The 27,474-nt window shown below is 44.1% G+C and overlaps 1 protein-coding gene across 1 annotated transcript in view; it reads left to right on the forward strand.

Annotated features, from left to right (window-relative positions):
• Positions 1–27,474, forward strand: part of LOC132566474 (chemokine-like protein TAFA-5) — a 40,553-nt gene that overhangs the window by 11,576 nt on the left and 1,503 nt on the right. The window contains exons 2-3 of the mRNA XM_060231546.1: positions 7,921–8,073; positions 10,390–10,517. Coding sequence (XP_060087529.1) covers positions 7,921–8,073; positions 10,390–10,517 — 281 coding nt within the window. The remainder of the gene's footprint in view (positions 1–7,920; positions 8,074–10,389; positions 10,518–27,474) is intronic.

The following is a 27,474-nucleotide window of genomic DNA, read 5'->3' on the forward strand; positions in this document are numbered from 1 at the left end:
CACAAATCCAAAGATTTTCTTGTTGTATCAAGCCTCCCTGGCCAGCTTTAGCTCATCATGAGCTTTGGCCTCTCTGATGGCTGACCTATAGCACCTAGCAACATGCAGATACTCTTCTTTAGAGGTAAGTCCCTGCCTCCATTTCTTGGACATTTCCTTTTTCTCCCTTAGCAGATATTGGAGTTCTCTATTTATCCTCATTGGCTTTTTGGATCCCCTTCCACATTTCCTTCTTGTTGGAATAGTGATGGCTTGAGCTTGCAAGAGCTCTTGTTTTAGGAGAACCCACCCCTCACTTGCTCCTTTCCCTTCCAGTAGTCTTGCCTCATTCTCATCATTCCTCTGAGTTTATTAAAGTCTGCCCTACTGAAATCTAATATACATATGTGGCTACGAACTTTCTTGGTCCCCCACAGCAAAAGGAATTCTAGTAGGACATGGTCACTTCCCCCTAAGGTCCCCACCACCTTTACCCCATCTACCATCTCTTGCCTGTTAGTCAATATTAAGTCAAGTATGACCAAGCCCCTCGTAGCTTCCTCCACCATTTGATGAAGGAAGTTGTCAACCAGACAGGTCAGGAATGTACATGACTATGGATGCTTTGCAGAGTTTGCCTCCCAGCACATATCAGGGAAGTTGAAGTCACCCATAACTACCAGGTCATGTTGTTTGGATACCCTGTCAAGCTGTTTTCAAGGAGGAAAGCATCCACCTCTTCATCCTGGTCAGGAGGTCTGTAGCAGACTTCAACCACAACACGTTTTGTCCTTCCTTCTCTTATCCTCACTCAGACACTTTTCACTGGACTGTTGCCCTCCTCCTCCAGTATTTCTTGACAAACCAACCCTCTCCTCAGATACAACGCCACTCCACCTCCTCTTTGACCTTTCTGACTTTACTTGAACCACCTATAGCAATCCACTACTACATTCCAGTAATGGGAATCACCCCACCAAGTCTGTAATGTCTATTAAATCATATTTTATTTTATTTATTTATTTGGTGACTTCTATCCCGCCCTTCCCACAAGTGGCTCAGGGCGGCTTACAATGACAATAAAACAGTAAAATCAGAGCAAGTTATTACATCTAAAATCAGACAATTAAAACCTAAAAACCTTAAAATTAAACATTAAAACTATACAGTATAATCACAAAAATCTGGTAGCTACATTATCTAATCAGGCATAGGCTAACCGGAAGAGGGTTGTCTTACAGGCCCTGCGGAACTGAGCAAGGTCCCGCAGGGCCCTCACCTCTTCCGGTAGCTGGTTCCACCACATAGGGGCCATTGTGGAAAAGGCCCTGTCTCTAGTTGCCATGAGACACACTTCCTTGGGCCCGGGGATGGTGAGCAGATTTTGAGTGCCAGACCTCAGTACTCTCTGGGGAACGTGTGGGGAGAGACGGTCCCTCAGGTAGGCAGGTCCCAGGCCATATAGGGCTTTAAAGGTGATGACCAGCACCTTGTACTGGTCTCGGTATATTATTGGAAGCCAGTGCAGAGCCCGAAGGCCCGGCCGGATGTGCCCCCACCTTGGGAGGCCCAGTAACAGCCGGGCCGCAGCATTCTGCACTAGCTGCAATTTCCGGGTCCGGCACAGGGGCAGCCCCATGTAGAGGGCATTGCAGTAATCCAACCTCGAGGTGACTGTGGCATGGATCACTGTTGCTAGGTCGTCGGGGGCCAGGAAGGGGGCCAACTGCCTTGCCCGTCTAAGATGAAAAAACGCGGACTTGGCAGTGGCCGCTATCTGAGCCTCCATCTTTAGGGACGGCTCCAATAGCACCCCCAGGCTCCTGACCCTGTCCGCTGGCCTCAGCGGTACACCGTCAAAAGCTGGCAGGGGGATTTCCCCCCCCCAGTCCCCGACGGCCCAAACAAAGGACCTCTGTCTTCGCAGGATTCAGTGAAAGTCCACTTAGTCTGAGCCACTCAGCCACGGCCTGTAGTCCCCGATCCAGGTTTTCTGGGGCGCAGACCGGTCGGCCGTCCATAAGTAGATAGAGCTGGGTGTCATCAGCATACTGGTGACACCCCAGCCCATACCTTCGGGCAATCTGGGCAAGAGGTCGCATATAGATGTTAAACAACATCGGGGAGAGAACCGCTCCCTGGGGCACCCCACAGTTAAGTGAGCGCCTCTGGGACAGTTCCCCCCCAATCGCGACCCTTTGTCCCCGACCTTCAAGGAAGGAGGAAAGCCACTGCAAGGCCAACCCCTGAATCCCTGCGTCGGCAAGGTGGCAAGTCAGCAACCGATGGTCGACCGTATCGAACGCCGCCGATAGGTCCAACAACATCAGTACTGCCGAGCCACCCCGATCCAGATGCCGTTGAAGGTCATCCACCAGGGCAACCAACACCGTCTCCGTCCCGTGACCTGGGCGGAAGCCGGACTGAAGTGGGTCGAGGATGGAAGTGTCCTCCAGGAATGTCTGTAGCTGCCTCGCCACTGCCCTCTCAATAAGTTTGCCCAGAAAGGGCAGGTTTGAGACCGGCCTATAGTGTGCCAATTGGGCCGGGTCTAAAGATGGTTTTTTTAAGAGGGGCCGGACCACGGCCTCTTTAAGGGGCGCCGGAAAAAGCCCTTCCGTTAGGGATCTGTTTATGATATCCCGTATAGGATATCTGAGATCCCCCTGGCAAGATTTAATAAGCCAGGAAGGGCGTGGGTCCAATTTGCAAGTTGTTGGGCGGGCAGATGAGAGAATCCTGTCGACTTCCTCCAGGCTGAGGGGGCTGAAACCGTCCAGGATATAATTCGAAGACATGCTTGGGGCCTCGGTTGCGTTAACTGTCTCAAAGTTGACAGGGAGGTCGTGGCGGAGTGACGCGATCTTGTCCGCAAAATAGTTCGCAGAAGCCTCACAGCCTATCTCTAATTCAACGGAATTTGGTCTGCCCTGGGGCAGAGTTGTCAGGTCTCGAATTATTTCGAACAATTGTGCCGGGCGCGAAGTTGCGGACGCAATCTTAGCCGCAAAGTATGTCTTCTTTGTGGATTTGATTGCCATCTCACAGGTCTTCAAACTCTCTCTATAAGATGTTCGGGTCGCTTCGTCTCGAGTACGCCGCCATTGCCTCTCTAGTCGTCTGAGGTCCCGCTTCAATTGCCGCAATTCCTGGTTGAACCAGGGAGACGGTTTGAGGCGGGGGCGCAGAGGACGCCTAGGCGCGATCTCCTCGATAGCCCTGGAGAGTCCATCGTTCCAGGACTCAACCAGAGCCTCCAGGGAATCGCCAGTGGGCCAGATATTCCGTAGAGCCGTCAGGAACCGTTCCGGGTCCATCAGGCTCCGCGGGCGAGCCAAAATATGCTCTCCGCCCAAACGGGTTTGGGGTGACATATCCATACGAGCCATATCCCTCCATCTGCATTAGAAGCTGAATCTCTTCCTTCTTATTGCCCAACAGGCAATGTACTCTACATCAGGGGTGGCCAGACTTGCTTCATGTAAGAGCCACATGGAATAAAAATCAGATATTTGAGAGCCACAAGACATGAACATCAGATGTTTGTGAGTGGCAACACAGGAAGGAAGATGGGGAAGGAGGGAGAGATGGAAAGAAAGCAACTTTAAATGCATTCTCCAAGCTACTGGCCAATGGGGCTGTGGGGGCTTCAAGAGCCGCACAATATGTGTGAAAGAGCCACATGTGACTCCCAAGCCACAGTTTGGCCACCCCCGGTCTATATACACCTGAAGGAAGAACAATATGTTTTTGTGATGATCTTTCCACTTCTAGTCTTTATTGAACCCAGTTGTGATAATGTCAAATCATACTTGAGCTCCACTGCTTAGCATTTTGACCTTGGTGCTTACCTTTAAAACTAATTATGGTCAGACCTTTGGATACTTGAGGGGTATCTTCTCTTATATGTATCTTTCCACCTTAAAAGCCAGCCCAGATACTCATTTGATAGTTCTGTCTTACATTCAGTTGGTGACCATTGTGCAGAGATTTTCTTGGTGATTACCATCCAGTTATGAAATCAGATTTTAAGGCTGCCACATCTGTGAACTTTGCACATTTCAGAGGGCTTTAAAAATCTATATTTACAAAAGCATTTTATAGTTAATATGCTTATTTGGTTTTTTTGGTTTCTCCCACCACCAACGCACACATCCCTTCTCTGGATAGTTTTATTCTTTTTATTATGTTCTGGTTTTATTTCTGTGTTCAGAAGTGTTATATAGAAAGGCAGGCCATACATTGTCTAAAAAAATAGCAAGAATGGAAGTACCATCTTCACCAAAAAGGAAGACAACCCTGGATGTATGATAAACCCCCCACTGCACAAAGCTTATACATGAAAAGTTTTAAAGTACCAAACATTCCTGTGACCTGTATGCACACTTAAGACAACCACCTGTCTTTCTTGATGGTACTCCTGGGAAGAAAGCTAGTCTGCTTTCAAGTAAATTGGGTCCCAGTGGCTCCCAACCTTTTTGGCACCAGGGATCAGTTTCATGGAAGACCATTTTTCCACTAACCAGGGGGGGGGGGCATTGGGGTTTTTGCCACCCCAGGCTGCCGCCCATGGGGGTCTTTAAATGGGGAGGGAGACTGGACCTGCTTCTGCCGCCTCTCTACTAGGTAGCCAGGTGGCAGAAGTGACCAATCTGCCGCCCATCCCATTTAAAGACTCCCATCAATCAGCTGATCATGGGGTAGCTGATAAATGAGGGGTAGGTGAAAGTTGTAGCAGCACTGTCCCTTTCGCCCACCTGGGACCCGGGCAGACGAAAGAGGCGGTGCAGTGCCTCTACCTTGCTCTGTGGCCTGATTGCTAACAGGCCACGGAGCAGGACCAGTCTGTGGCCCAGGGGTTGGGGACCTATGCCTTAAACCACTGAAAACTTGGCTGGAGAAAGATGAAAGGATATACATACCATTTGTTGAAATACAGTGTCTCTCAGCTGTGGTTGTAAGCTGTGCTTCTACGACATTCCCATAGAAACCATCCACAGATGAAAAAAGACAGAGACATAGATTCCCCCTATTCCTGTTCATCCTATCTTGTTCTACTTTTGAAATAATCTGCATTATAGCACTACTTCTCATACTATTGGATTTCTTCATTGTATCTACAGTACAATCCTAGACAGAATTACACTATTCTAAGACAAGTAAAGTCACTGGGCTTAAAAGAGTATGACTCATTTTAGGATTGGTCTGTAAATGGGTTATCTGTGGCTGTGGAGAAAGTCTGTTTTCTACCTTCACATGGTTCTCAGTTTCTGTATTAGCCACAATTTCCTAGTGGTAGCATTTGTCAGATATTCAGTGAGCAATCATGTTTGCTATGCCAGATGTATACCTCTAAACACTTTGGCACATATGTCCAGTAGGGAGGGCTAAAATTTATTATTTGTTTGGAAGATTTACAGCATGGCATTATTTATAATACTTAACGAGGTTTACCTTATTATCAAAATGCAAAATGAATAATTTATGATAAAATTTTAAAAAGCATACATAATAAATATAGCTAAAGGAGAAGTCTAAAGTATCAGGCAGCAGCAACTAAAATATGTAAAGCATCAGTAAAACCAAAGGGGGGAATCAGCAGCAGCAGTAAAACAGCAGCAGTATTAAAATTAGCAATAAAATCAGTAATCATTGGTCAAAAAAATTACTGCTGATTAAACACTATTATATCAAGTCAGACATTAACATTTCTGTGGTAAAAAAAAGTCAACTAATTTTTGAAAGGTCAGAAGCAAGGAACTGTTTGGGGCAAGAAATGCCACAGTGTGGGGGCCAGAGCTGAAAAAGCCCTGTCCTGTGTACTCCTTAGTCTTATGATATCCAACACAGAAATGCAGAGCAGAGTGCCAGAAGGTGCTCTCAGATCACAGGTATGGGCCATGTGTCTGCTTAGATAGATATAGTTGCTATTTTTTTGCTTTGCACATTTAATATAGGAAAGAGTGGTGCATGATGTGTGTGGCTGTGATAGGCACAACTGCCACATGAAAGAGCTCCATCAGCAAAGGCTTGTCACTAAAGCAGTCCCACATGTATGAGTTATAACACCTACTACTCCAGAGTGTGGGTTATAGGCACAGGAACTATGTAAAAACAATCTATTGCCTAGTGAGGTCAGTAGCACTGAGCAATCATACAGTGGCAGGTCCTGAGGCACTGAAAGCAGGAAAAGTGATAAAAGCATACACAGCAAGGTAAATCTTACGCAGTAAATGCACTTCTAATGGAAACGTCTTAGCCTCTCACATCTACTTATTCAGATAACAAATAACTGTAGGAAAGAGCTGCAGATTGAATGTATATATTACAATTCCAATAAATTTGAAAAGGCTGTTGCATGTGCCTGTATAAATCCCAGTGATCTCGCATGTTCTCATCACCTGAATTCTATTGAAGAAGTAAGGAAATGAGAAGCTCCTGTTAACCAGCTAATAGGGAAGCAGGCAAACAGAGGGGTTTATGAACTTATTTAAAGGGAAAGAATTTTTAAAAATGCATCCCAAATACATATAATACATCACAACAGAATAGCTAGGCCTTGCAGAGAATTAAAGGAGATTCAGATGAACAGAGTGATCAAGGTAATTTAACGAACAGGTCTGGTGGCCCATGCTCAGGAGTAGCTTAGACCTCCACTGTAGCACCCAGTTTATCTTAGGATGGAAGCTGGTAGGTTGCATTGATGAGGCAAGAAGGTCTATAGAAGCTAAAGAAGTTTGGCTGTGTTAGGGGATGGATACATGCTTCGGTAGGAAGGTGGAGATGATAAGGTAGGATTCATCAAAATAATTTTCTGAGCAGTGTATATGTATGTTGGGTTGTCATATTTACCTGGAAGAGAGCCAGTATGAGACTGTTGTGTTGCTGTCCAGGCATTCTCTAGGCTGGACAAGAGATAGAAGAACAAGAGTTTTGCAAAGCTAGGTAATTGTGGCCAGGAGTGGCTCTTCAAGTCCAGCACCTGGCCGAAACAGCACCTCCCTACTAATGTCCCACAGCATTATAAAAGAGAGCTTACCTGAAGGAGAATGGCCTGCCTCTGAGTATCTTGATCCAGTTTCTCTTCGCATTCTCATCAACAGAAGCCAGCCAGACCGTGGGTTCCTTGTTTGACTTATGTTTTGGTATAAACATGTTTTAGTTCCTCAGAATGGCCAAATTGTATTCTATGGCACTGATGAGAAAGGAGAAATGGATCTAGAATGTTCTGGTTTTATTGGGTTGATCCAAAGCTGATTTATAAGAATGAAAATTGAGTGAAATATTGTTCCACCAATATTATTTCAGTAGACAGGATTCTCCTCTAAATATTAGGGGTTGGCAGCCAGCCAGCTAGCCATACAGGTCCATCCTGGATTTTAGCTGTTTGAGTGGCTGCTAGAATTGCAAGATGGGAAAAAAAATTCACCAGAGTAATTTTTGGCAGTACAAAAATCGGGGCTTGTTTGGTAGAAAAAGCCCAGCAGGAATTCATTTGCATGTTAGGTCACATCCCCTGACAGCACCATTGTTTCAAAAATCATCATCAGGGGACATAAGTATTACACAGGAATTGCTAAATTTGTGAGGTAATGCCTGTGAATGTAAATATCAGTGCACTGTGCCCCACTGTAGAATTACCGTAGGTTTTTCAGGGTGTGGTTGGAAAGACCACATGCATGTGTGTTGGTGTCCCAGCCAGAAGTGTGGGGTCCAGCCAGCTGGCCCAGAACAGTACCTCTCCCTCTCAGGTGAATGAATGTCTGATATCTTGCCGTAGGGCATCTGTCTCAGCCAGTGCAGCATCTCTGTGGCTGGTGCCACTTTCTGCTGTATCTTTAACCCTGAAGGTCTGGCTCCGAGTGTCCTGCTGGGGTAGATGGGGTGCATGCTAGTCTTTCTTCTACTGAGAGTCTCTTGTGTTCTAATGTCTTGTTACAGGAAAGGAGCTGGAGGTTGGGACATGTGAAATCACAGCCTTGGACAGAGATATGAGCCATCCCAAGAGGATGATTGCCAGGCAGACGGCACGTTGTGCTTGTCGGAGGGGCCAAGTTGCTGGAACAACAAAAGCAAAACCTGCCTGTGTGGATGGTAAGAGAGCAAGGTTTTCTTCTCTCTCCATTGCATGCTCCAATGGTCCATGCATCAGGACCAACAAGAAGAGGACTATCTTGAAATCTGCTGAATACTCATGCAGGTGGAAGTCATGATCTCTGCAAACTTCCCATGATTGTAGAGGCTCATATGCTGATCTTTCTGCTCCAAGCATGGACACCCCTTCATGGGGAACTTGCAAACTTTCAATATAAAGAAAACAAAAGAAACTAGATGAGCTTCTCCAGTCATAACTATGACCAGATAAAGGCCAGTAGCTCATATCTTATTCTGCACCTAGGAATAAGCAGAACAAAAATCTAGAGAGAAGGCAGGTCATATGGAAGAGAGACTCCAGGGAAACAAAGCAGTTAGTAAAAAAAGGGAGGTGGTGTTGCTGTTCCTGATTCCCAGAGCTAATGGTGAGTATAGGAGAAAGGCCTTCTATCTCCTCCACTCATTTGAAGGGTCTGGCACCCTGCCTTTGGGACCATTCAAGGCATCCACAGATTCATTTCTTAATGAAAGATCTTCAAAAACCCGTGATACACACCACTGTCCACCAGTGGTAGCATCACTACCTGATTCTGTTTGTGCTAGTAGATAATGTTGTGAAATATGACCATGTTAAGGTGGGAGCTCTTTGGAGAATTAAGAGTAAAGCGTTGGACTGAGTGAGCGTGGAAAATAACTGGCTCTCTCCAGACCTGTAAGACAGTTCTGTAGAGCTAATTAAAAAAAAAGAAAAGAGAAAATTCATTCAGTGCTGGACTGGTGCACATTGCTGCTCCACTTGCACTCTTAAGAGTTTCCTCTCGCTCTGAGCAAAAATTCATCCTCTTCTAAGAATGTGCACTAAGTACTCCCCAAACTAGTGCAGTTATGCATGTATGTCTTGCAAGCTGTTCATCTGGTGAAGGCACGTGTCTCTTTGAAAGCTGTGCAACTCTGAGCAGTTATGCCTCTTTCTATCCTGCTCTTTGATTGGTCCATTCCATCTGTTGATTGATGAAATCAGAGTCCTGTGTACAAAAGCCATTGGGAAAAAGAACTAGCAGAGCCCCAGTGCTGAAGGTGCAAAAGCTGCATCCTCCATCTCATGGAGCATGGGACATTTGATGATGGTTTATATTGAACCCCCAGGTCCATCAAGGTCAGTTCAAGAGTAGACAATGATGGCCTTGATCAACCATGTGTCTCATTCAGCTACTCTGCAGGGTCTGTGATCTTTCACATCGCCTTCTATCTGATCCTGTTAACTAGAGATGCTGAGAATTGAACCTGGGATGATCTTCATGCAAAGCAGATGCTCTGACCCTGAGTCACTGCTCTTCCCCAGATGCAGTCTCTGGGGAAGACCTGATCATGCTACATATGGACATTATATTGTGATTGGAATACTAGAGGACAGAAGTTTTGAAGCAAATCAGAGTCCCTAGCAGCCAACTAGGTCTTATTGGATAGGACTAGATGCTGTGCGGCTGCTCCCCATGTAGGAGCAGTGGTTTGTTTTAGAACATCCAGAGGATTTGACATGGCCTAGGGAATAAAGAAAGCCTCTGGGAAATGGTCACAAACTGTGGGTGATAATCTTGTTCTGAGCTGCATGAGAGTGCCTTGTCCTCATAAAACAAAGCCTTTCCAATCAAAGAAGCCACCTAATCACAGTGGGAGCTGTTGAGGGGGGGAAAAGGGGGGGGGAATTCATGTAAAATGAGAAGGCTGCCGTCTTGGTCCTATGGGACTTGCAGGAAGCATTCCTGGGACCTCAGTGTGTGGGTATGTGTTAGCTTGTGTTGCTATGTGCTGTGATGGTGCAGCAGTAACATGCTATCTAATGTTGCTATGTGGGGAAATCTGTACCTTGCCTATTGGTGGGTGTTTGATACATGTGGTGAGCATGAGGCTATTTGGAGCCTGCAGGAGGCTGTTGTCTCATGTTTGGAGGTGTTATTACTACAGCATAAAACATCCAAGATTTGATTCATTCTCCCTTATTTTCAGCCTCAGTTTTTTCTCCTTCTGTTCTCAGTACACTTATTCTTTCTCTTCCAAGGGCCTTTCCCAATTAAAATTTCCCAATTTCATCTTATGCCAGCACTGTATTTCATTCCCATGAAATGGAAGGGGGTGGATATGTTGCAGAGAAGGGGACAGTCTTGCTTGGGGAAATATCTTGATAATGCTGTGAATCCATCATCATGAACTTAGTGTTTCAAGGTTTATCAGTTGTTCAGGTGAACATGTTCCTAATTTTTGTCCTTTTCCCTCTCTCTCCCTCTCCCTCTCTCATACACACACACATACTGGCAGCCCACATAATTGTCAACAAACAGTGGTGCGGGATGGAGCCCTGTGATGATGGGGAGCAGTGCTCTTTGCTAATCAATCGTTCAGGCTGGAGCTGCACTAGGCAACTGGGACGAATAAAAACAGTTACGGTAAGTAAATAAATCATCACCTGGCCTTCTTTTGGCCACAAGACCCAGGCTGAGGCAGAAAAGGGGCCAAGAAACTGGCTGCATCTGGGTGTGCTGAGCTGAGGGAAAGTGGAAAGTTGTTGATGGGAGCTGGGGACAGGGAATGGTTGTCATTGGGGTGGAATGGGAAGACTGTGTGTCTTTCAGTGTGAGTGAAGAAACTCCTACTGAGGCCATCTGTGGGAATCCTGTTCTGCCTAGAGGACTTCTGTGGATATCAGCTGGGAGGAGAGATCAGGGGATGAAGCACAAGACTATATACCAAGTCTGTTTGTATGCATGGAGAACCAAGTTAGCCTTCAATTTTGCAAAGGTTTTGCAAACATGACCAGTGGTCGCCAGCCTCTTAGGTGTAGCTCATCACTATACATATGTTCCCCAGTGGAACAAATAGCAGCTCACTGGGGAAAAAGCATCTTCATCATGTACTGCTCCTTGTCCCTCTGCCCCCAGCTGTAAAATATATATAAGATGCTTCCTGAGACAGCAGGTTCATCTAATCAAGCATTGTATGCTCTGATATGTGGTAGCTGAACAGGGTCAAACATTCTGCTCCCTGACATGCCAGAGAGGGAGGCTAGGACCTTCTGCCTGCAAAATGTGTGTCATTTCATTTAACTATGACTTGTGATGGGGACCTGAGAGGGCTTTCACATCCCAGCTTTGGACTTTGTACATGCCGACCAGGAGTTCCACCAGAATGTCCCTTCATTACCTTTCTCTTCTTGCTCCTGCACTGTTTTCTCATCTCCCCATCATATATAATGAAAGTATCAAAGTAAAGTCCAGATAAGCAAAATTTGCCAAGTTTATTCAACCCCCTCTCTGTCCCTTTCTGGGCTAAAGAAAGTTGTGTGAAAGCAAGAAATGTCTACTCACTATATCCAGTATTCAACTCTATGTCCTCAGAACAAATTGCCCTTTCACTGGGAAAAGAGCTTTGTCACAGTCTCCAACAAAACTGAGAGGCATTTCAATAACCACTATCTAAGTGCCTCACCACTTTAAAGCAGACTAGTAACACAATTTCCCAGCCATCATCCCTCCATTTGGAAGAGCAGAAAAAGATGGTTTCCCACCAGTTGTTTATTTCAAATTTAATATGAGGAATCACCAATAGAATATTCCAAGACATGTTCCCTATGAAAAGTGCATAGGAAGATGGTGTTTCTGGCAATTTAGTTACAGTTAGAAGATTCTGCAATTGGTCTAGAGTCACCAGCTAACATGCAATAACGACCATGTTAGCCTCTCAGGTATTTCTTCTTGAATTCTGTCCATTGTATGTTATTGTATTGGCAAGACAAGCTAGCCATGCAACCAACGCAGCATGTTTGTGGGCTGAGGGCCTGAAATATTTTGTCATTTCTTTCCACTTGCATTCTTATGAAGAGTTGCTTCTTTTGCACACTGAATTTGTAAACAAGAGAGGTGCCAGGGGTCCAGCTTGCCTGGAAGCCATGCTCCTGCATCCTAGAAATGAATGATTGACTGCTGAGAGAAGAGCAGCTTGCCAGGTAGCTTTTCAGAGACCCATGCAGTATAGTGGGTAAAACATCAGACTATAACCAGGGAGAGCTGGGTTCAAATCACCACACGGCCACAGTTTTGCCTGCGTAACCTTGGGCCAGTAATTCTATCTAACCTACTTCACAGGGTAGTTGTGAGGATTAAATAGAGGTGAAAGAACTGTATATGCCACCCTGAGATCCTTGGAAGAAAAATGAGATACACATGCAGTGGAGATATAGATTCAAATACATATAAGCAGCAACAATTTGGGGCAGGGTATGTTCAGTGACCCTGGGCCAGATTCTGAAATAAATTCAGAATCTGAATAGCACTGATGATCCCCGGCTTTGTGTTATTACCTAAGTTTGTAGGCATCAGCTTAGAAATACAAAACTGTTCAGTTTGTCATGTTTGGATCTATTACCAATTGTATGTAATTTTCCCAGAAAGTTCCTGTCTAATTTGGAATAAAAAGCAAGGTTTTGCACTTCTGTGATCAACGTTCAAACAGGTACATGTGCAAAAGTATATTTCCTGAACATGTGTTCTCACTGAACAGCTAAGCAAACAGCACATAAAATAAAAAACGTTTCTCTGCCTTTAGACCAAGCTTATTTTTTCATTTAAGTCATAAACACTAAACTCAAGAGTTGTGTAAAAGCCCCCAAAGACTGATTTTCAAAGGCGAGCTTTCCCCCAATTCTGAATTGAGCTGAGAATTTTTTGGTTCTTCATTTAGGTTCCACTATTCTCTTTCTCCCAAGGTCAGATATTTTTAATTCTCATACTGTGTATGAACTTGAAAATAGTGTGTCTAGAGGTGAGATTGGAGTGAAATGTATCTGGAAAATATCAGACTATCTAGCATCGAGAGAGCATTGGGGGGGGGGTCACTTCATAAGCTGTTATGGTTGAAAAAAATTGCTGGGAGAGTAAAGCAAGCCCGAGGCTGTGCTGAGCTTTGGCTGAAACTGTAGTGCAGTTATTTCTTCTAGTTTATCATGTGAGTGCAGGGAGGCATCGCCTGCCCCTGCTGCCTGGGGGAATCAGCCCTGCTAATAGAGTTTGCACACGGGCCACGCACGAGGGCTTTGCCAGCTATTAATATAACTCACTTGCAGGGCCATGCATCAGGCAATTTGTTTTCTGGAGTTCACCACAGGTGCACTAGGGATCACTCTCTCTAAGGCTGTCTTAAAGCAGCAGCAGTCTCGGCAGGTAGAGATGGATGTGGATGTGTTTTAAATAAAGCTCTTCAGCACAACATGGAAATAACAAGGCCTGCAGAGAAACCTGGGCAAGCCTGGTACCCAGACCTGCCTTTTCAATGTCAGGAATCAACAGCATAGTTAAAGGGCCTGGATTACTGCCACTGTACTAGGCAACATTGAAGGAGAATCTGCATGTCAAAAAGATATTGCACTAGCATTGCAATGTAACCATGATTTGCAAGTGGGGTTTCCTGTATGGACAAGATAATCAAGCAGCAGATGATTCAGCGACAGTTCAATCTCCAGTGCTGGTTTGTTTCTCTTCCTAACCTCTTTTTCTAATTCTTTTTGGAAGGGACTGGTGAAGGGTGGCTCTTCGTCTCTCCCTTTGCCTTAGAGGGAGTAGGCACAGTTTTGGGGTTAACATCTGACTTCCTCTTTAGCTCAGGCATGACAGTTGTCATCCTGAGAGCTAATCCACCTTTTAATTGTTTATTTACTAGGAATAAGACCTATTGAGAGAAAAAAATACAACAGACTCTAGAAAGAGGCTCTTGGCGAATGCCCCCTCCCTTGGTGTCTTCTCACCCACTCCCAATTTCCTACCCCACCTCCTCCAACTACCCCACCACCACCTATTCATCTCAACTACCCCTATACCTTGGCACACCACTACCCCCACACACATGACATTCACTCACCCCACCCTTGCTGTCTTCCCACCCACCAACCCTTGGCCTTCACTCACCCCTCTTGCTGCCTTTCCACACACCCTGCAGCTGAAACAGATGCTGACTTCCCCACCCCTCTGTGTGTGTGTTTGTGTGTGTGTCCATGTCTGTGGTGGCTCAATTGTGTCATAAAATGTAATGCTGGGTAGCGGAGATATAAACTTTATTAAGGACACAGACAAAAACAAAGATTTTTTTAAAACTTGATACTTGCTTAAAAGATTAGCACTCTTGCAATATTTTTATTTAATAGTCTCTGATAACTGACACCTCTTGCTCTGAATTATTGCATAAAAATCTGGAGACAATGTCTGTGCTGTAGCAATGTTGAGCATGTTGTTCAGGTGTGTATCTATAAGTTGTAAACCTACTTTTGCTTTATTGACATTCATTACCGAAATCTCATGCTTTGAGCCTAAGACCCAGGGGAAAACATGAAATGGTTAGGCATTGTGAGCTTTTGTACATAAGTTGCTTTATGAACTGGTCACGAACATGTGAAGGCACCATGGTACAGACTGTGGGCTATGTGTTTGTGTTCACAACTATAGTCTTCCACAGAGAAATAACTCCAGCTCCAACAAGGCAGTGCAAGCAATATATAGTGGTCAATATCTGCCTACTTATCTGGGAAGCTTAGGTTAAAAATCCCCAGTATACAAAGGAAATGTGCTGGGTGTACTTGATCTGGACACACACTCTCAGCCTAATCCATCTCACTGGCTTGTTGTTGTTCCTCATCTAAATAGTTCACATTGCTATCCTGCTGTGAAAGACTGGATCATGAAGGCATGAATACAGTGAAAAGGTGGTGGAAAACCCAGTTGCACTCAGGAGAGCTCTGGCATAATGAGACAACACACACATATTTGCTCTCCGTCTCTCTTTCTAGTAATACTAAAAGCTCATACCTTAGATAAAACTTTGTTGGTCTTAAAGGTGCTTTCTTTGTATCTCTCCTGTATGATTGAGGGAACTGGGCAAAGGAAGCTCTTGCTCTTTCCCTCTTCCACTCTCTTCTTCCCCAGGGAACAAGAAGGGGGGAGAGCCTCAGCCAACAGAAAGAAGAGGGGCTTGGTTTAGTAGCTCTGGTGTGTGTTGGAGAGAGCCTGGCAAAGCAAGCTCTCCCTTCCCCCCTCCCCCCCAGTGGAGGAGCCTCAGCCAATGGAGAAAATAGAGCAACTGAGCAAGCCTGGCAAAGCAAACTGTGATGCAGAAGGAAGCAAGAGAGAGGGAGAAGGAAGCAGACAACAGCCAGTTGCTCGGGAGCCTAATTTGGCCCTCAGGCCACATGTTTGACACCTCTGCCTTAGAGCATGCACCTCAAAGAGGCTGTTTTTCTGTAGAGGAACTGATCTGACTTCAGTTTTCCATCTCTCCTTTCCCCTGCAGCCTCTACCTGAGCCTGCCTTTGGCGGGGGGAGGGCGGGATACAAAAATAAATTTATTATTATTTTTATTAACTAGGAAAAGTGCAGTCTTTCTCCACAGGGAAGCAACCTCAGGGTATAATGACACAGAGTCCACCCTACAAAGCAGTTGTTTTCTCCAAAGGAGTTGACCTCTGCCATCTGGAGAGCAGTTGTAACTCTGTGTAATCTCCAGCCTTCACCTGGAGATTGGCAACAATGGTTCCCAGGAGGAAATGGCTGGTTTGGAGGGTGGAGTCTATGTCATTGTATCTGTTGGAGGTTCCATCCCTCCTCACATCCCACTCTCTTCAGGCTCTACCCCTCAGATCTCCAGGAATTTCCCAATCTGGAATTGGGAACTGTTAAATCACACTGGCTGTCATAGTGGGGCTTCTGGGAGCAAGCAGCCAGGCCTATTTAAATCATACCAGTCAGGTGGCATTGAGTCACCCAGAGGGTGCTGCCAGGCCTAACATAGCCAACCTCCAGGTGGAGCCTGAAGATCTCCTGGGATCACAACTGAATTCCAGACAATAGATCTCTCTCACCGTCCTGGAGAGAATAATTGTTTTGGAGGGTGGACCCTGTATGTATTCAGCTGAGACATCTCCCTTTACTGACAGAAGCAACCTTAGTTGCCTAGCAACAGCCCTTGGCTAGCAGCTTCCCCAGTGGCCCAATCCTCGTCTGTCCTGGGGCAAGGCTTTAAATGCAAGTAATTTAAATCTAGAGCCTTCCCAACACTTCTGCTTGAAGACCTCCAAGGAAGGAGAGCCCACCCAGCCCTGGCTGTTGGTTCCATTGCAAAATAGCTCTTACCTCTAGGAAGTTTCTCCTAATGTTTGACCAAAGTCTGCCTTTCTATACTTTAAGGTCCTGATCAAGACCTGGATATTTGTCCCAGTGGGTTTAGTATGCCTGTTTAGGTTTGAGAAAGTGGTGCAAGGAGAAGGCTTAACTATAATCCCTCTCCTTTTCCCATGATGTAGTTCTGGTCTGAATTGGGGCTCCACATACTGCATTTGAAAAAAACAAAAGTATGTCAGGAGCTCATTTACAGAGCTCCCAGCATCTCTTGTTTTCTAGCTTACTCAGAATTCCTCAGAGCATGCTTCTTCTTGATAGGGAATTGCCTCAGTGTCAGTTGCTTTGCTCATCCATCAGAAGGAATTTTAGGCACTGAACCTGAGAAGGAATGAAGCCCCAGGTGAGCACCTCTCTTCAGTTTTCAGAAACCTGGCAAAAAAATTAGTGTGTGTGTGAGAGAGTGAGATACAGCTGAGTTTAGCCATCTGCAGATGACCACTTCCCCACAGAGATACCGCTATAATGGTGGGGTGAGCTTTTTAACAGCTACCATGTGAGCTGTCATTCCTCTGAATCCACCCCTGCACATCTGGTATACAAAGGAGTGCTGCTGACTGTGATTCTGCTTCTTCTTCCTTTTCCTCGGTTAGCGGAGTGAGGCTGCCCCACCGTAACAAAGTGACACTTTTGCTGACACCTTGTAGTGCATTACTTGTAAATTCTGGTCTGGCTTCTGGGTGCCTCCTGAGATTTGGGAGCTTGCTTTTGGGATCTCTCTTTCAGAATGTGTCAGCTTGCTGGCTGCAAAGCAGGGTGGGTTGGCTGTGAGCCACCAGAAGCAGGCAGGGACAGAGGTCAGGAGTGCATGAAGAGTCCATGGAGGAAGAGGGAGGAAGTGCCCCTTAACTTCTTATTCCAAAGGCATTGAAGTTGAACGGCTCCTGTAGCAACATCCTCCCCAGATGAGCACTTGTGATCCAGGAGCAGCTGCCAGGCAGCTCAGCATGTGAGGCCCAGAAGTCTGTGCTGCAGTCAGCTCTGCGAGTGAATGACAATGAATGGGGAACTGGGAGGTGCTGGCAGGAGCCTCCAAAGTGCACCAGGATCTTTTATTAATGCCAGAGAGTTTGGAGGCGTAGAGGAGGAGGAATTCTATTCTCCACATGAATTCTATTCCCCACAGAGAAACACAGATGGCAATGTCAAGCCGAGCCTGTTTACCTTCCAGTCATGCCTCCATGCAAATTGGGAAGCTCTGGGCATTTGTAAGGTTGCCAAGACTAGTCCCGGAGGAGATTCCTGTGTCATTAATAGTTGCATTGAAGAAAAGCCCCACCGGTTGGAGCTTTTCTCATCAGTATAGCATTCTTTACCTCTTAAATGGAAAAAGTGGTGCAATCCAATGTACAGTAACTCTTGTTAAAGCCCACAATGAGCTCAAACTAGAATAACTGTAGGGCTGTACTGTAATTGTCTTGCTGGACATTTGGAGGCATTAACATAGAGCAGTGCCACCCCCTGTTCTCCTTCACATTCAGGCCCATTTATTTATTTACTGCATTTGTAGTCTGCTGTTCTCACTGAGACTCAAAGTGGATTATATATTGTAAGTTGATGATAGTCCATGTGAAGAGACATCCAGTAAATACAGTGTCTGTTGAGACAATCAGTGTGAGGAGACACTGAAGTAGCAATGTACTGGAACTAGGATTCTGAATGGGCAGAGAGTATTAGACATGATACAGAGTGTGACTATAATGAAGGAAAATGGTATTACATCAGTAGAAAACAATGAAGCTGCAACAGGGTAATGGGTGCAGCAAGGTCCTATCCTATGCATAGTTGTATAATCCACAGCTTTCCTATACAGTGCCATACACTTTGATGAACCAGAACATTTCTGCTGTCATCCCAGAGCCACAAGTCATCCAGGATCTTCTGAAAAGAGTCCGATGTTCACACTGAAATGAGAAGCTTAATGCTGTGATTAGAGAATGTAGAACAGGGTTCCTAAATAATTGAGCCGTTAAACTGAAGAAAGAATTGAAACAAGCGGCTGCGTTGAAGCTACACTCCTCAGAAGCACCCACCTTATGAATTTCAGTTGGACCGTTTCCAAGTTTGGACTTATATCTATTCATTTGGGGACTCCCAAATCCCAGTCCAACACCAACTGCCACACTAAGGGTCCATTCACACTGCACTAAATAATGCGTTTTGCAAGAGGATTTTTGCTATTCTAACTCAGGAAAAATCCAGTTGCAAAACGCATTATTTAGAGAAGTGTGAACACTACATAAACTGGCTGTATCCATAGTGCCTATCTGCCAGTATGGCAGTTGGCATTGTATGAGGGTGGCACACAAGGAAGTTCACAGCAGGATGCCATTACAATGTGGGTAGACTGGGGAAGGTGCAGAACTTGAATCAGCACTGCTGTTTTTGGTTGCAGTCCCACATGAAGAATAATATCTGGATTTTCTCTCAAACACAAATCTTTTCACTTTATTCAAGGAGTACTTTTATTGAGACTGAGGATGGATCAAGAACCTCCCTAAAGTCTAATCTTCCACATCCAGGCCTGTCCCACTTTACTGGCTTATGTTCTGTTGTTAATGTTTGTTTTTCCTGGCAGAGGCTCTGTGCCTTTAACAGTTCTAACAACAAGCAGAAATTAAACAGGCAACACTTTCCCTCACATGGGAATGCAGCAATTCAAAAGTTATTAATCTTTAATCCACAACAAGCACACAGCAGTATCATTGACTGCCCTCCTTATTTATTAATTTGTCACTATATTTATATGCCATCTTTCTCAATGACCACAGCTGTACAATGTTCCCTTATTACAATCCCCTCCTTTCCATAATAACTGCCTAATGACCTCCTAAAAGATGGCCTTACATTTCTTATGGAAGGTGGTTGGCAAGTGCCTTCTACACTTTGGAGAGGGCAAGCAGGCTCCATAACAAGCATAAGAATTAAGACCAGGATATAAAAACAGCACTAGACAAGGCAGCTTTATTTATATATTTATGGTGTATGCATACAGTACACAGAGGTCAGGCATTCCTTCAGCTACACTCTTATGTCTGACTCCCATCAGGCAATCTTTAATGTTGAGTTTGATTCTTTCTTTGTCGTCTGCCACTTGTGGGAGAGAAATAGAGTATCTGGGATTTTATCTTCAGTGCACAGTGACCAGCAAAAAACCATGAGGAGAAAAGGCTGCCTAAAATCCCAAATGCTCTCCATTTCCCTACCCCTACATTATGAATTCCTCCAAGATTAGTAGATCACCTCTTGGAGCAGGGGGTTTCTATATCCATTTTATCATACTGTGACGGGCAGCAAGCAATTGCAAGCTTAAAAGCAATGCTGCTTCAGTAAGGGTGAGCTAACTGAAAAATGATTAACAGTTCACGGAGCTCATTCTGATTGGGTGAAGGCAAGCTTACTGTGAAATAGGACAGGGAGCTGTTTAAAAAAATTCAAGTGGGAAGGAGTTGGTTAACCAGTTAGAGTGAAAACAGTTGGAGTTGGAGCTAGGGAGGACAGTGGACAGAAAACTCCTAGGGAGAGACTCTGAAGAAAAAGGGTGTTAAGCCTTGCCTGTAGCAGAGGACTCTATTGTGACTTCTGCAAAGAACAGACTTGGGGTGACTGGCAAAGAAGTGTCAGAACCTCTTTCCTTGTGTGAACATCAGGAACACTACTTGAGTGGAAAATTAGTCATTCTCAGTATAGAAGCTTATTAACCAGTTTACAGAGACTCCTGCTGGAAGATAGAGATTTGAGAAAAGTTTGATGAGGCACAGAAGTCCCTCAAGCAAGTCAGAGCTTCTTAAGGAGACGAGAATAAGAATCTGGCCAGAGGAGGGGGTGGGGATAGGAGAGCCCCTGATCCATAAACATAAGACTAAAGCATAATCTCAAGTCTGTGTAACCAACCAGTAGCAAGTTCAAGAGGAAGTATAAGGCACTCTAGTAATATATAATTATATATAATTTCCTGGCTCTCCTCCTGTACTCCAGACCCTTCTTTAAAAATTCAAAAGGACACCAATTTTAGTGACATTGCATATTTTTGTCAGAAGAATAGCAATATATAATAGTATAAACAGTGAAATATCTATAACAGTAGCAAGTCAAAGTAAACCCAGAAAACATGCTCTCTAAATATCTCTAGTGTTGCAAAAAGCAGTTTTGGATATATTTTTAAACCACTATCTATCCTAACCAAAGCTCACTTGTAAATATAGTTTTCCATCCCCTGTCTGGTTGTTGTAATAAATTTGGTTTCTGTTTCAACGTTAAGTGTGCCTAGGTGCCTGTTTCTGAGGGAGAATTAGGATTCCCCACACACACACACACATCCTCTCTACTGTAGTGTGTAGGCATTCTCATTGAGCTACCCACCATAAACGAATAAATCATTTCTGGTTAGTAACCACCTGTTCAGACCCTGGTTAGTTCCACTTGCAAATGTGAAGCTGGGAGGGGTTTTTACCCTAAACTGCATTACATTGTTTCATTTCTATTTTATTGTCCATCCCATTAGGAGAGATCTTGGTGAACTTTGCAACCTGCTTATATTCACCATTAGGGTTGCCAAATCCAATTCAAGAAATATCTGGGGACTTTGGGGGTGGAGCCAGGAAACTTTGGGGGTGGAGCCAGGAGACATTGGTGGCAGAGCCAGGAGCAAGGGTGTGATAAGCAAAATTGAACTCCAATGGAGTTCTGGCCATCACATTTAAAGGGACAGCACACCTTTTGAAATGCCTTCCTTCCATAGAAAATAAAGATAGGGGCACCTTCTTTTGGGGCTCGTAGAATTGGACCCCCTGGTCCAATCCTTTTGAAACTTGGGGGGTATTTTGGGGAGAGGCACTAGATGCTATACTGAAAATTTGGTGCCTCTACCTCCAAAAACAGCTCCCCAGAGCCCCTGATACCTGCAGATCAATTCCCCATCATTCCCTATGGGAATTGTTCATGGAGGTGCATAATAGCTGTGGGGGTGGGGCTTCCCCCGCCGGCCAGCTGGCTGGGGGAGGGGGGAAGCCTGTAAAACCAGGGGATCCCCCGCTGGGACCTGGGGATTGGGAAACCTATTCACCATCTTGAATAACTTGGATGATATCCACAAACTTGGCTACCTCAGTATTCACCCTGCCTTCTGGATAACTTACAAATGCATTCCATAGCAGCAGTCCCAGTCCAGGTCATTAGGGATTCCATGGCTTCTTCACATTGTTAGAACTATCCATTTGCCTCTGCTTCCTGTTTAAGAACATAAGAGAAGCCATGTTGGATCAGGCCAATGGCCTATCCAGTCCAACACTCTTGTGTCACACAGTGGCCAAAAAACCAGGTGCCATCAGGAGGTCCATCAGTGTGCCAGGACACTTAAGTTCTCCCACTGTTACCCCACCCCCAAGCACCAAGAATACAGAGCATCACTGCCCCAGACAGAGAGTTCCATCAATACGTTGTGGCTAATAGCCACTGATGGACCTCTGCTTCATATGTTTATCCAATCCCCTCTTGAAACTGTCTGTGCTTGTGGCTGCCACCACCTCCTGTGGCAGTGAATTCCATGTGTTAATCACCCTTTGGGTAAAGAAGTACTTCCTTCTATCTGTTCTAACCCATTTCATCTATTTCTACCCGTCTATGAGAAGACTCTGCTTTTTATCCCATGACCTGTAAGTTCATTCAGCAACCTTTGACATTATGTTAAAAGCTCTTGAAAGTACATGATCACTTCTATTGTACATAAAATTACATGATCTTGTTATTGTATATTTGAAAGTATATGATCACTTCAATTGGTGTATATTAACATTTTCAAAGAGCTCCCCAAGGTTGGTGAGGCAGGTCTTCCCTTTGCAAAAGCCTTGCTGCTTTTTCCTCAGCAAGGTTTGTTCTTCTGTATATGTATGCATTCAAGTTTTAATCATATTTTCCAGCAATTTACTTGGGGTTAACCTTAGGTTAATGGGATTGCAGTACTCCAGACCCTTCTTAAAATTGGCATCCAGTTCTTTCATAAGAACACCAATTTTAGTGATGTTTCATATTTTTGTCAGAAGATAAAAAAAAGTCACATCTGAGTTCTTTAAGACCTCTTTGTGCATGACACTGGAACCAGAGGACTTATTAATTTTTCATTCATTTAGCCCCAGCACTTCCTCTCTTATACCTTCTGTGTGACTTAATTCTTCAGATACTGTCTCCCCCACCCCAGCAGTTTGCAGTGAAGACCCATGCAAATAATTCAGCTTCTTGGCAGCCTCACATAGGATCTGACCACCTCCTGGCTAGTTTCCTGCTTCTGATGTATTTTTAAAAAACATTATTCTTTGTCTTGATGTTTTTAGCAGTATAATCCTTATTATCAGAGGTTTTTTTTAACAAGAACACACAGGAACACAGTTCTGGCTGGCTTGGTGTCAGGGGATATGGTCTAATATGCAAATAATTTCCTGTTGGACTTTTTCTACCAAAAAAGCCTGTATGAAACCATGGTGATGCCAGGGAGTATGGCCTGATATGCAAATGAGTTCCTGCTGGGCCTTTTCTATAAAAAAGCCCTGTTTATTATAATTTTTTTGCTTTGCCTTATTGCCAGTTTATACTTGTTTTAACAGTGTGTCCGTTTTTGCTGTCCTTATTTGAGTAAGAATACCGCTTCTTAAAGGAAGTCTTCTAGCCTTTTGGAAACAAGTTGCCTGTCCTCATTAAATAAACTGGCATCCTCTTAGACTTGTTTATACTTTCCAATTCCTGTGGTATACATTCCAGCTAAACTTCTATTATCATGGTTTAAAAACATTCTGAAAATATTGGCTTTTTCTTTTAAGTAGTCATCTCATTTTTCAGGAATTTTGTCTTTTGAGATTAAATGTGAGCAATTTCCACCTATGTCTGTTGAATCTGGTATTTTGATAGTCATTCCCATTTGGTTGACAGTAGTTATACCTCACATTATATTCTAGACACTACTCAGTTGAGAGTGGCCTCTTCCCTAATTTGTTTCAATAGGGGAGAGCAGTTACATCTAGAAGTTTTGTCATTTATATCTACCCACTCAATGTGAAGGTAGTTGAAGTCATCAAATATTAGTGCAATGTTTACTACTTTAGCTATATATCTGATTTCTTTCTCCATATCAATCACATACTGAAGATAATTAGAAGGATAATAGAAGTATATCCCTGATACTAAATTACATTTTTGACCTTGAATTTCTATCCATGGTAATTAATTATCTGAAGGAATTTATTCTTCTAGTTTATTGGAACCCCCGACTTCTTTTGGGGAAGGCAATGGCAAAACACCCCGTAAAAAGTCTGACGTGAAAATGTTGTGATGTGACGTCACCCCAGTTGGAAACGACTGGTGCTTGCACAGGGGACTACCTTTCTTTTACCTGACTTCTTTAGAAAAACACCACCCCCAAACTACTCTCTTTTCCAGTCTTTTAATAGACTTTCATATCATTGGATAACTATCCCACTAAATTATTTTATACTGCAGGTTTTCACATGTCCACTGCATTTATGTTCTCTTTAAGCACCATCATCCCTATCTTGGCTCAGTGACTACCATGTTATAATTTGAATATCTATTTGGTGTGTCTCTCTACAATGGGCTTTTCCTGTGCATTTTCTACTACAACCCTTTGTTCTCCTTAAACAATTGTAATTCCTGTGGTTTGTTACCAAGCACACAGGTAGTGTTTGTGTAGCTCAGCGGTAGAGCACATGCTTTTCATGTTGAAGATCGATCCTTGGATCTCCAGTTAAAGAAACTCAAGTAGCAGGGATCAGGAAACACTTCTTTGTCCAAGCCCCAGAGAGATACTGCCAGTGAGAGGAGACAGTTCTGAATTTTAGAGACCACTTGTCCAACTCAGCACGAAGTGTACTCTGGCCCCACTTTGATGACCCAGAACATTTCTGCTGTCATCCCAGAGCCACAGGTCATCCAAGATCTTCTGTAGCTCCTATTAACTTTCCCCCAGAAACTGGTTTCAAAGTTGAATTGTAACCTTTTGGATGTTAAACATCAGCAGTCTGGTTCCACAGTAGCTCAAGAGTTGCCCATCTCTCTTTTCTAGACTTCTCACGCCCAAAATGTTTTCCCATTTCTGACGTCACTGCCTCATTCACACATCTGAGATGTATATGATTTTTCAGGATGTAAAGGGAATATAAATCCACTCTGGACTTTGGGAACCAGGCAGGGGGAAGGAGAGGCTCATCCATATTTATCAGGCACAATTGCCGATTTGGCATGTCCTGTCTGATCGCCCCAGCTCTGTTTTGCATTATAAAATATTCATACCAACCATTTGACACAATATGGAGTTTGCACATTTTTGCTACTAAATCATTTATGTACAATCAAGGGAGACACAGAACACTATTCATGTTCTGATGAAGGAAACCTCATTGATTTTGCTGCAGTCTCTTGTGAGAAAGTTTTAAGGCAGGGCAACTTGCCCTTGCAGCCCCTATGCTTCTGTTGTGATCTGCCATCAACCAACACAGGACATGTCAGTAAGCTGAACAGGATAACAGCAAACTGTGATTAGGTACAGGTCACTGAGTATGCATGTTCCCATCTCCCACCTTCACCCCTGTGTATAAAGGGGCAAAACTCTAGCCTGTTGTACAGCACTGAATTTCTTGTTATGGTTGTCAGTTTTTGAGGTAGCTGTTAACCTCCAACACTTTTCGCTTGGACACCTGGCACATTATACGTATTTGTCATCTTGGGATTTGTGCTTCTTGCGTCGCTGGTCTTTTCTCTCATGCAACACAACAAAAATAATCTCCTGACATTGGTGCAAGGGGAGGAAGTTAGCCAGATTTCCCAACATATTCTACTGAGAAAACTTGTATTTTGATTTAGTAGAATGTTAGGTCCATCAGAATTCAATGAATACTTGGAATAAAACTTCCTGCTATTGGAGCTCTGAGGTGTAGGATGGATTTATATTAAAAGATTTGAATTATAGTAGCAATAAGAGAAGGCAGCATGGTAGAGCCCACTCTTGTTAGATCTCAAAAGCTAAGCAGGGTCAGTACTTGAACAAGAGGCCACCTAGGAAGACTCTGCAGAAGAAAGTGATGGCAAACTATTTCAGCTTCTCACCTGCCTTGAAAGCAAAGCCTCTGTTGCCATAGGTAGATTGTGACTTGACAGCATTATTTATTTATGTATTATAATAGCTTGGATTCTGTGGCCATTCTGCACTTACTTTCCTCTGCCACTAGTATTTCCATTTCTGCAAGACCCATGGTTTTCATGAGCCTTATGTGAACAGAAGTGCTAGCAGCAGAGAACGCAAACTGCACTGTGGCTGGAAGATCCAAGCCTTGATATTTAGATATTCTCATTTAGTCTATGAATCACCCTGTTGGTTTTTAGATACGTATTAGCGGCATCTGTTTTTTTCCTTAAGGGTGCTCAAGCTCTAAGAAGTTCACAGATGGGCCATATAACTGGCCAAGGTGAAAAAGTTCGCATAGCTACTAATGTAATGGGGGAGGAGGGGTGATACATAAGGATAACATTCAGGGTCTTGCATGCATGTGGCATCTGCTTGTGAAGATGGTAGACTGGCAAAAGGGAAAGAGGAGATGAGGGTCTTGTATTTGACTTCACATGCTGCATATGTCATCCGTAGACTTTTCTTTTTTTATGAGAGTAAGGAACTAAAACTTCTGACATTGGAGCATCAGTCATGGGCAAGGGGAGGGAGTTAGCCAGTTTTCCCAACATAGTCTACTGAGAATACTTTTATTTTGATTTCGTAGAATGTTAAGTCCATCAGAATTCAATGACTGCTTTGGAAATGTCAGTGTGAGAAATCAGTGATTTTGCCTTCGGTGCACACATTTAGAAATGTGATTGCAACAGATGAAATGGCATGATGTCTGCAGCTGAGAGATATTTTGTGAGCAGGATCCTTGTGGGGTATTAGGGCAGCAGTGAGAGAGTATTTACTCAGACTTTATTTTATTCTCAAAGTTGAAAGTTTATTCTCAAAACTAACAAATTCCAATTCCCAATTTTAATAATTGTTGCTGCATAGGACAGGTGTTGCACCTTCTCGGGGTTGTACTGGTTTTCAGACTGCCTTTCCATTTCTCAGGCCTTGCCTAAGCCCATCTTAGCTCAATTGCTTAGGGGAGGAGCAAGAGAGCTGAAAGAACTCAAAGTTGAACTTGTGGATCTTCTGACAAAAATATGTAATCTTTCATTGAAATCTGCCTGAGGACTGAAAGGTAGCAAATGTCACCCCCATCTTTACAAAAGGTTCCAGAGGAGATCTGGGAAATTACAGGCCAGTCAGTCTGACTTCAATACTGGGAAAGTTGGTAGAAACCATTATCAAGGACAGAATGAGTAGGCACATTGATGAACACGGGTTATTGAGGAAGACTCAGCATGGGTTCTGTAAGGGAAGATCTTGCCTCACTAACCTGTTACAGTTCTTCGAGGGGGTGAACAAACATGTGGACAAAGGAGACCCAATAGACCTCCAGAAACCTTTTGATAAAGTTCCTCATCAAAGGCTTCTTAGAAAGCTTGAGAGTCATGGAGTAAAAGGACAGGTCCTCTTGTGGATCAAAAACTGGCTGAGTAATAGGAAGCAGAGAGTGAGTATAAATGGGCAGTCTTCGCAGTGGAGGACAGTAAGCAGTGGGGTGCCGTAGGGCTCAGTACTGGGTCCCATGCTCTTTAACTTGTTCATAGATGATTTGGAGTTGGGAGTGAGCAGTGAAGTGGCCAAGTTTGCAGATGACACTAAATTGTTCAGGGTGGTGAGAACCAGAGAGAATTGTGAGGCACTCCAAAGGGATCTGTTGAGGCTGGGTGAGTGGGCGTCAACATGGCAGATGAGGTTCAATGTGGCCAAGTGCAAAGTAATGCACATTGGGGCCAAGAATCCCAGCTACAAATACAAGCTGATGGGGTGTGAACTGGCAGAGACTGACCAAGAGAGAGATCTTGGGGTCGTGGTAGATAACTCAAAATGTCAAGACAGTGTGCGATTGCAATAAAAAAGGCCAACGCCATGCTGGGAATTATTAGGAAGGGAATTGAAAACAAATCAGCCAGCATCATAATGCCCTTGTATAGATCGATGGTGCGGTCTCATTTGGAATACTGTGTGCGATTCTGGTCACCGCACCTCAAAAAGGATATTACAGTATTGGAAAAT

The sequence above is a fragment of the Heteronotia binoei genome, chromosome 2 (assembly GCF_032191835.1).
Source record: "Heteronotia binoei isolate CCM8104 ecotype False Entrance Well chromosome 2, APGP_CSIRO_Hbin_v1, whole genome shotgun sequence".
Lineage (NCBI taxonomy): Eukaryota > Metazoa > Chordata > Lepidosauria > Squamata > Gekkonidae > Heteronotia > Heteronotia binoei.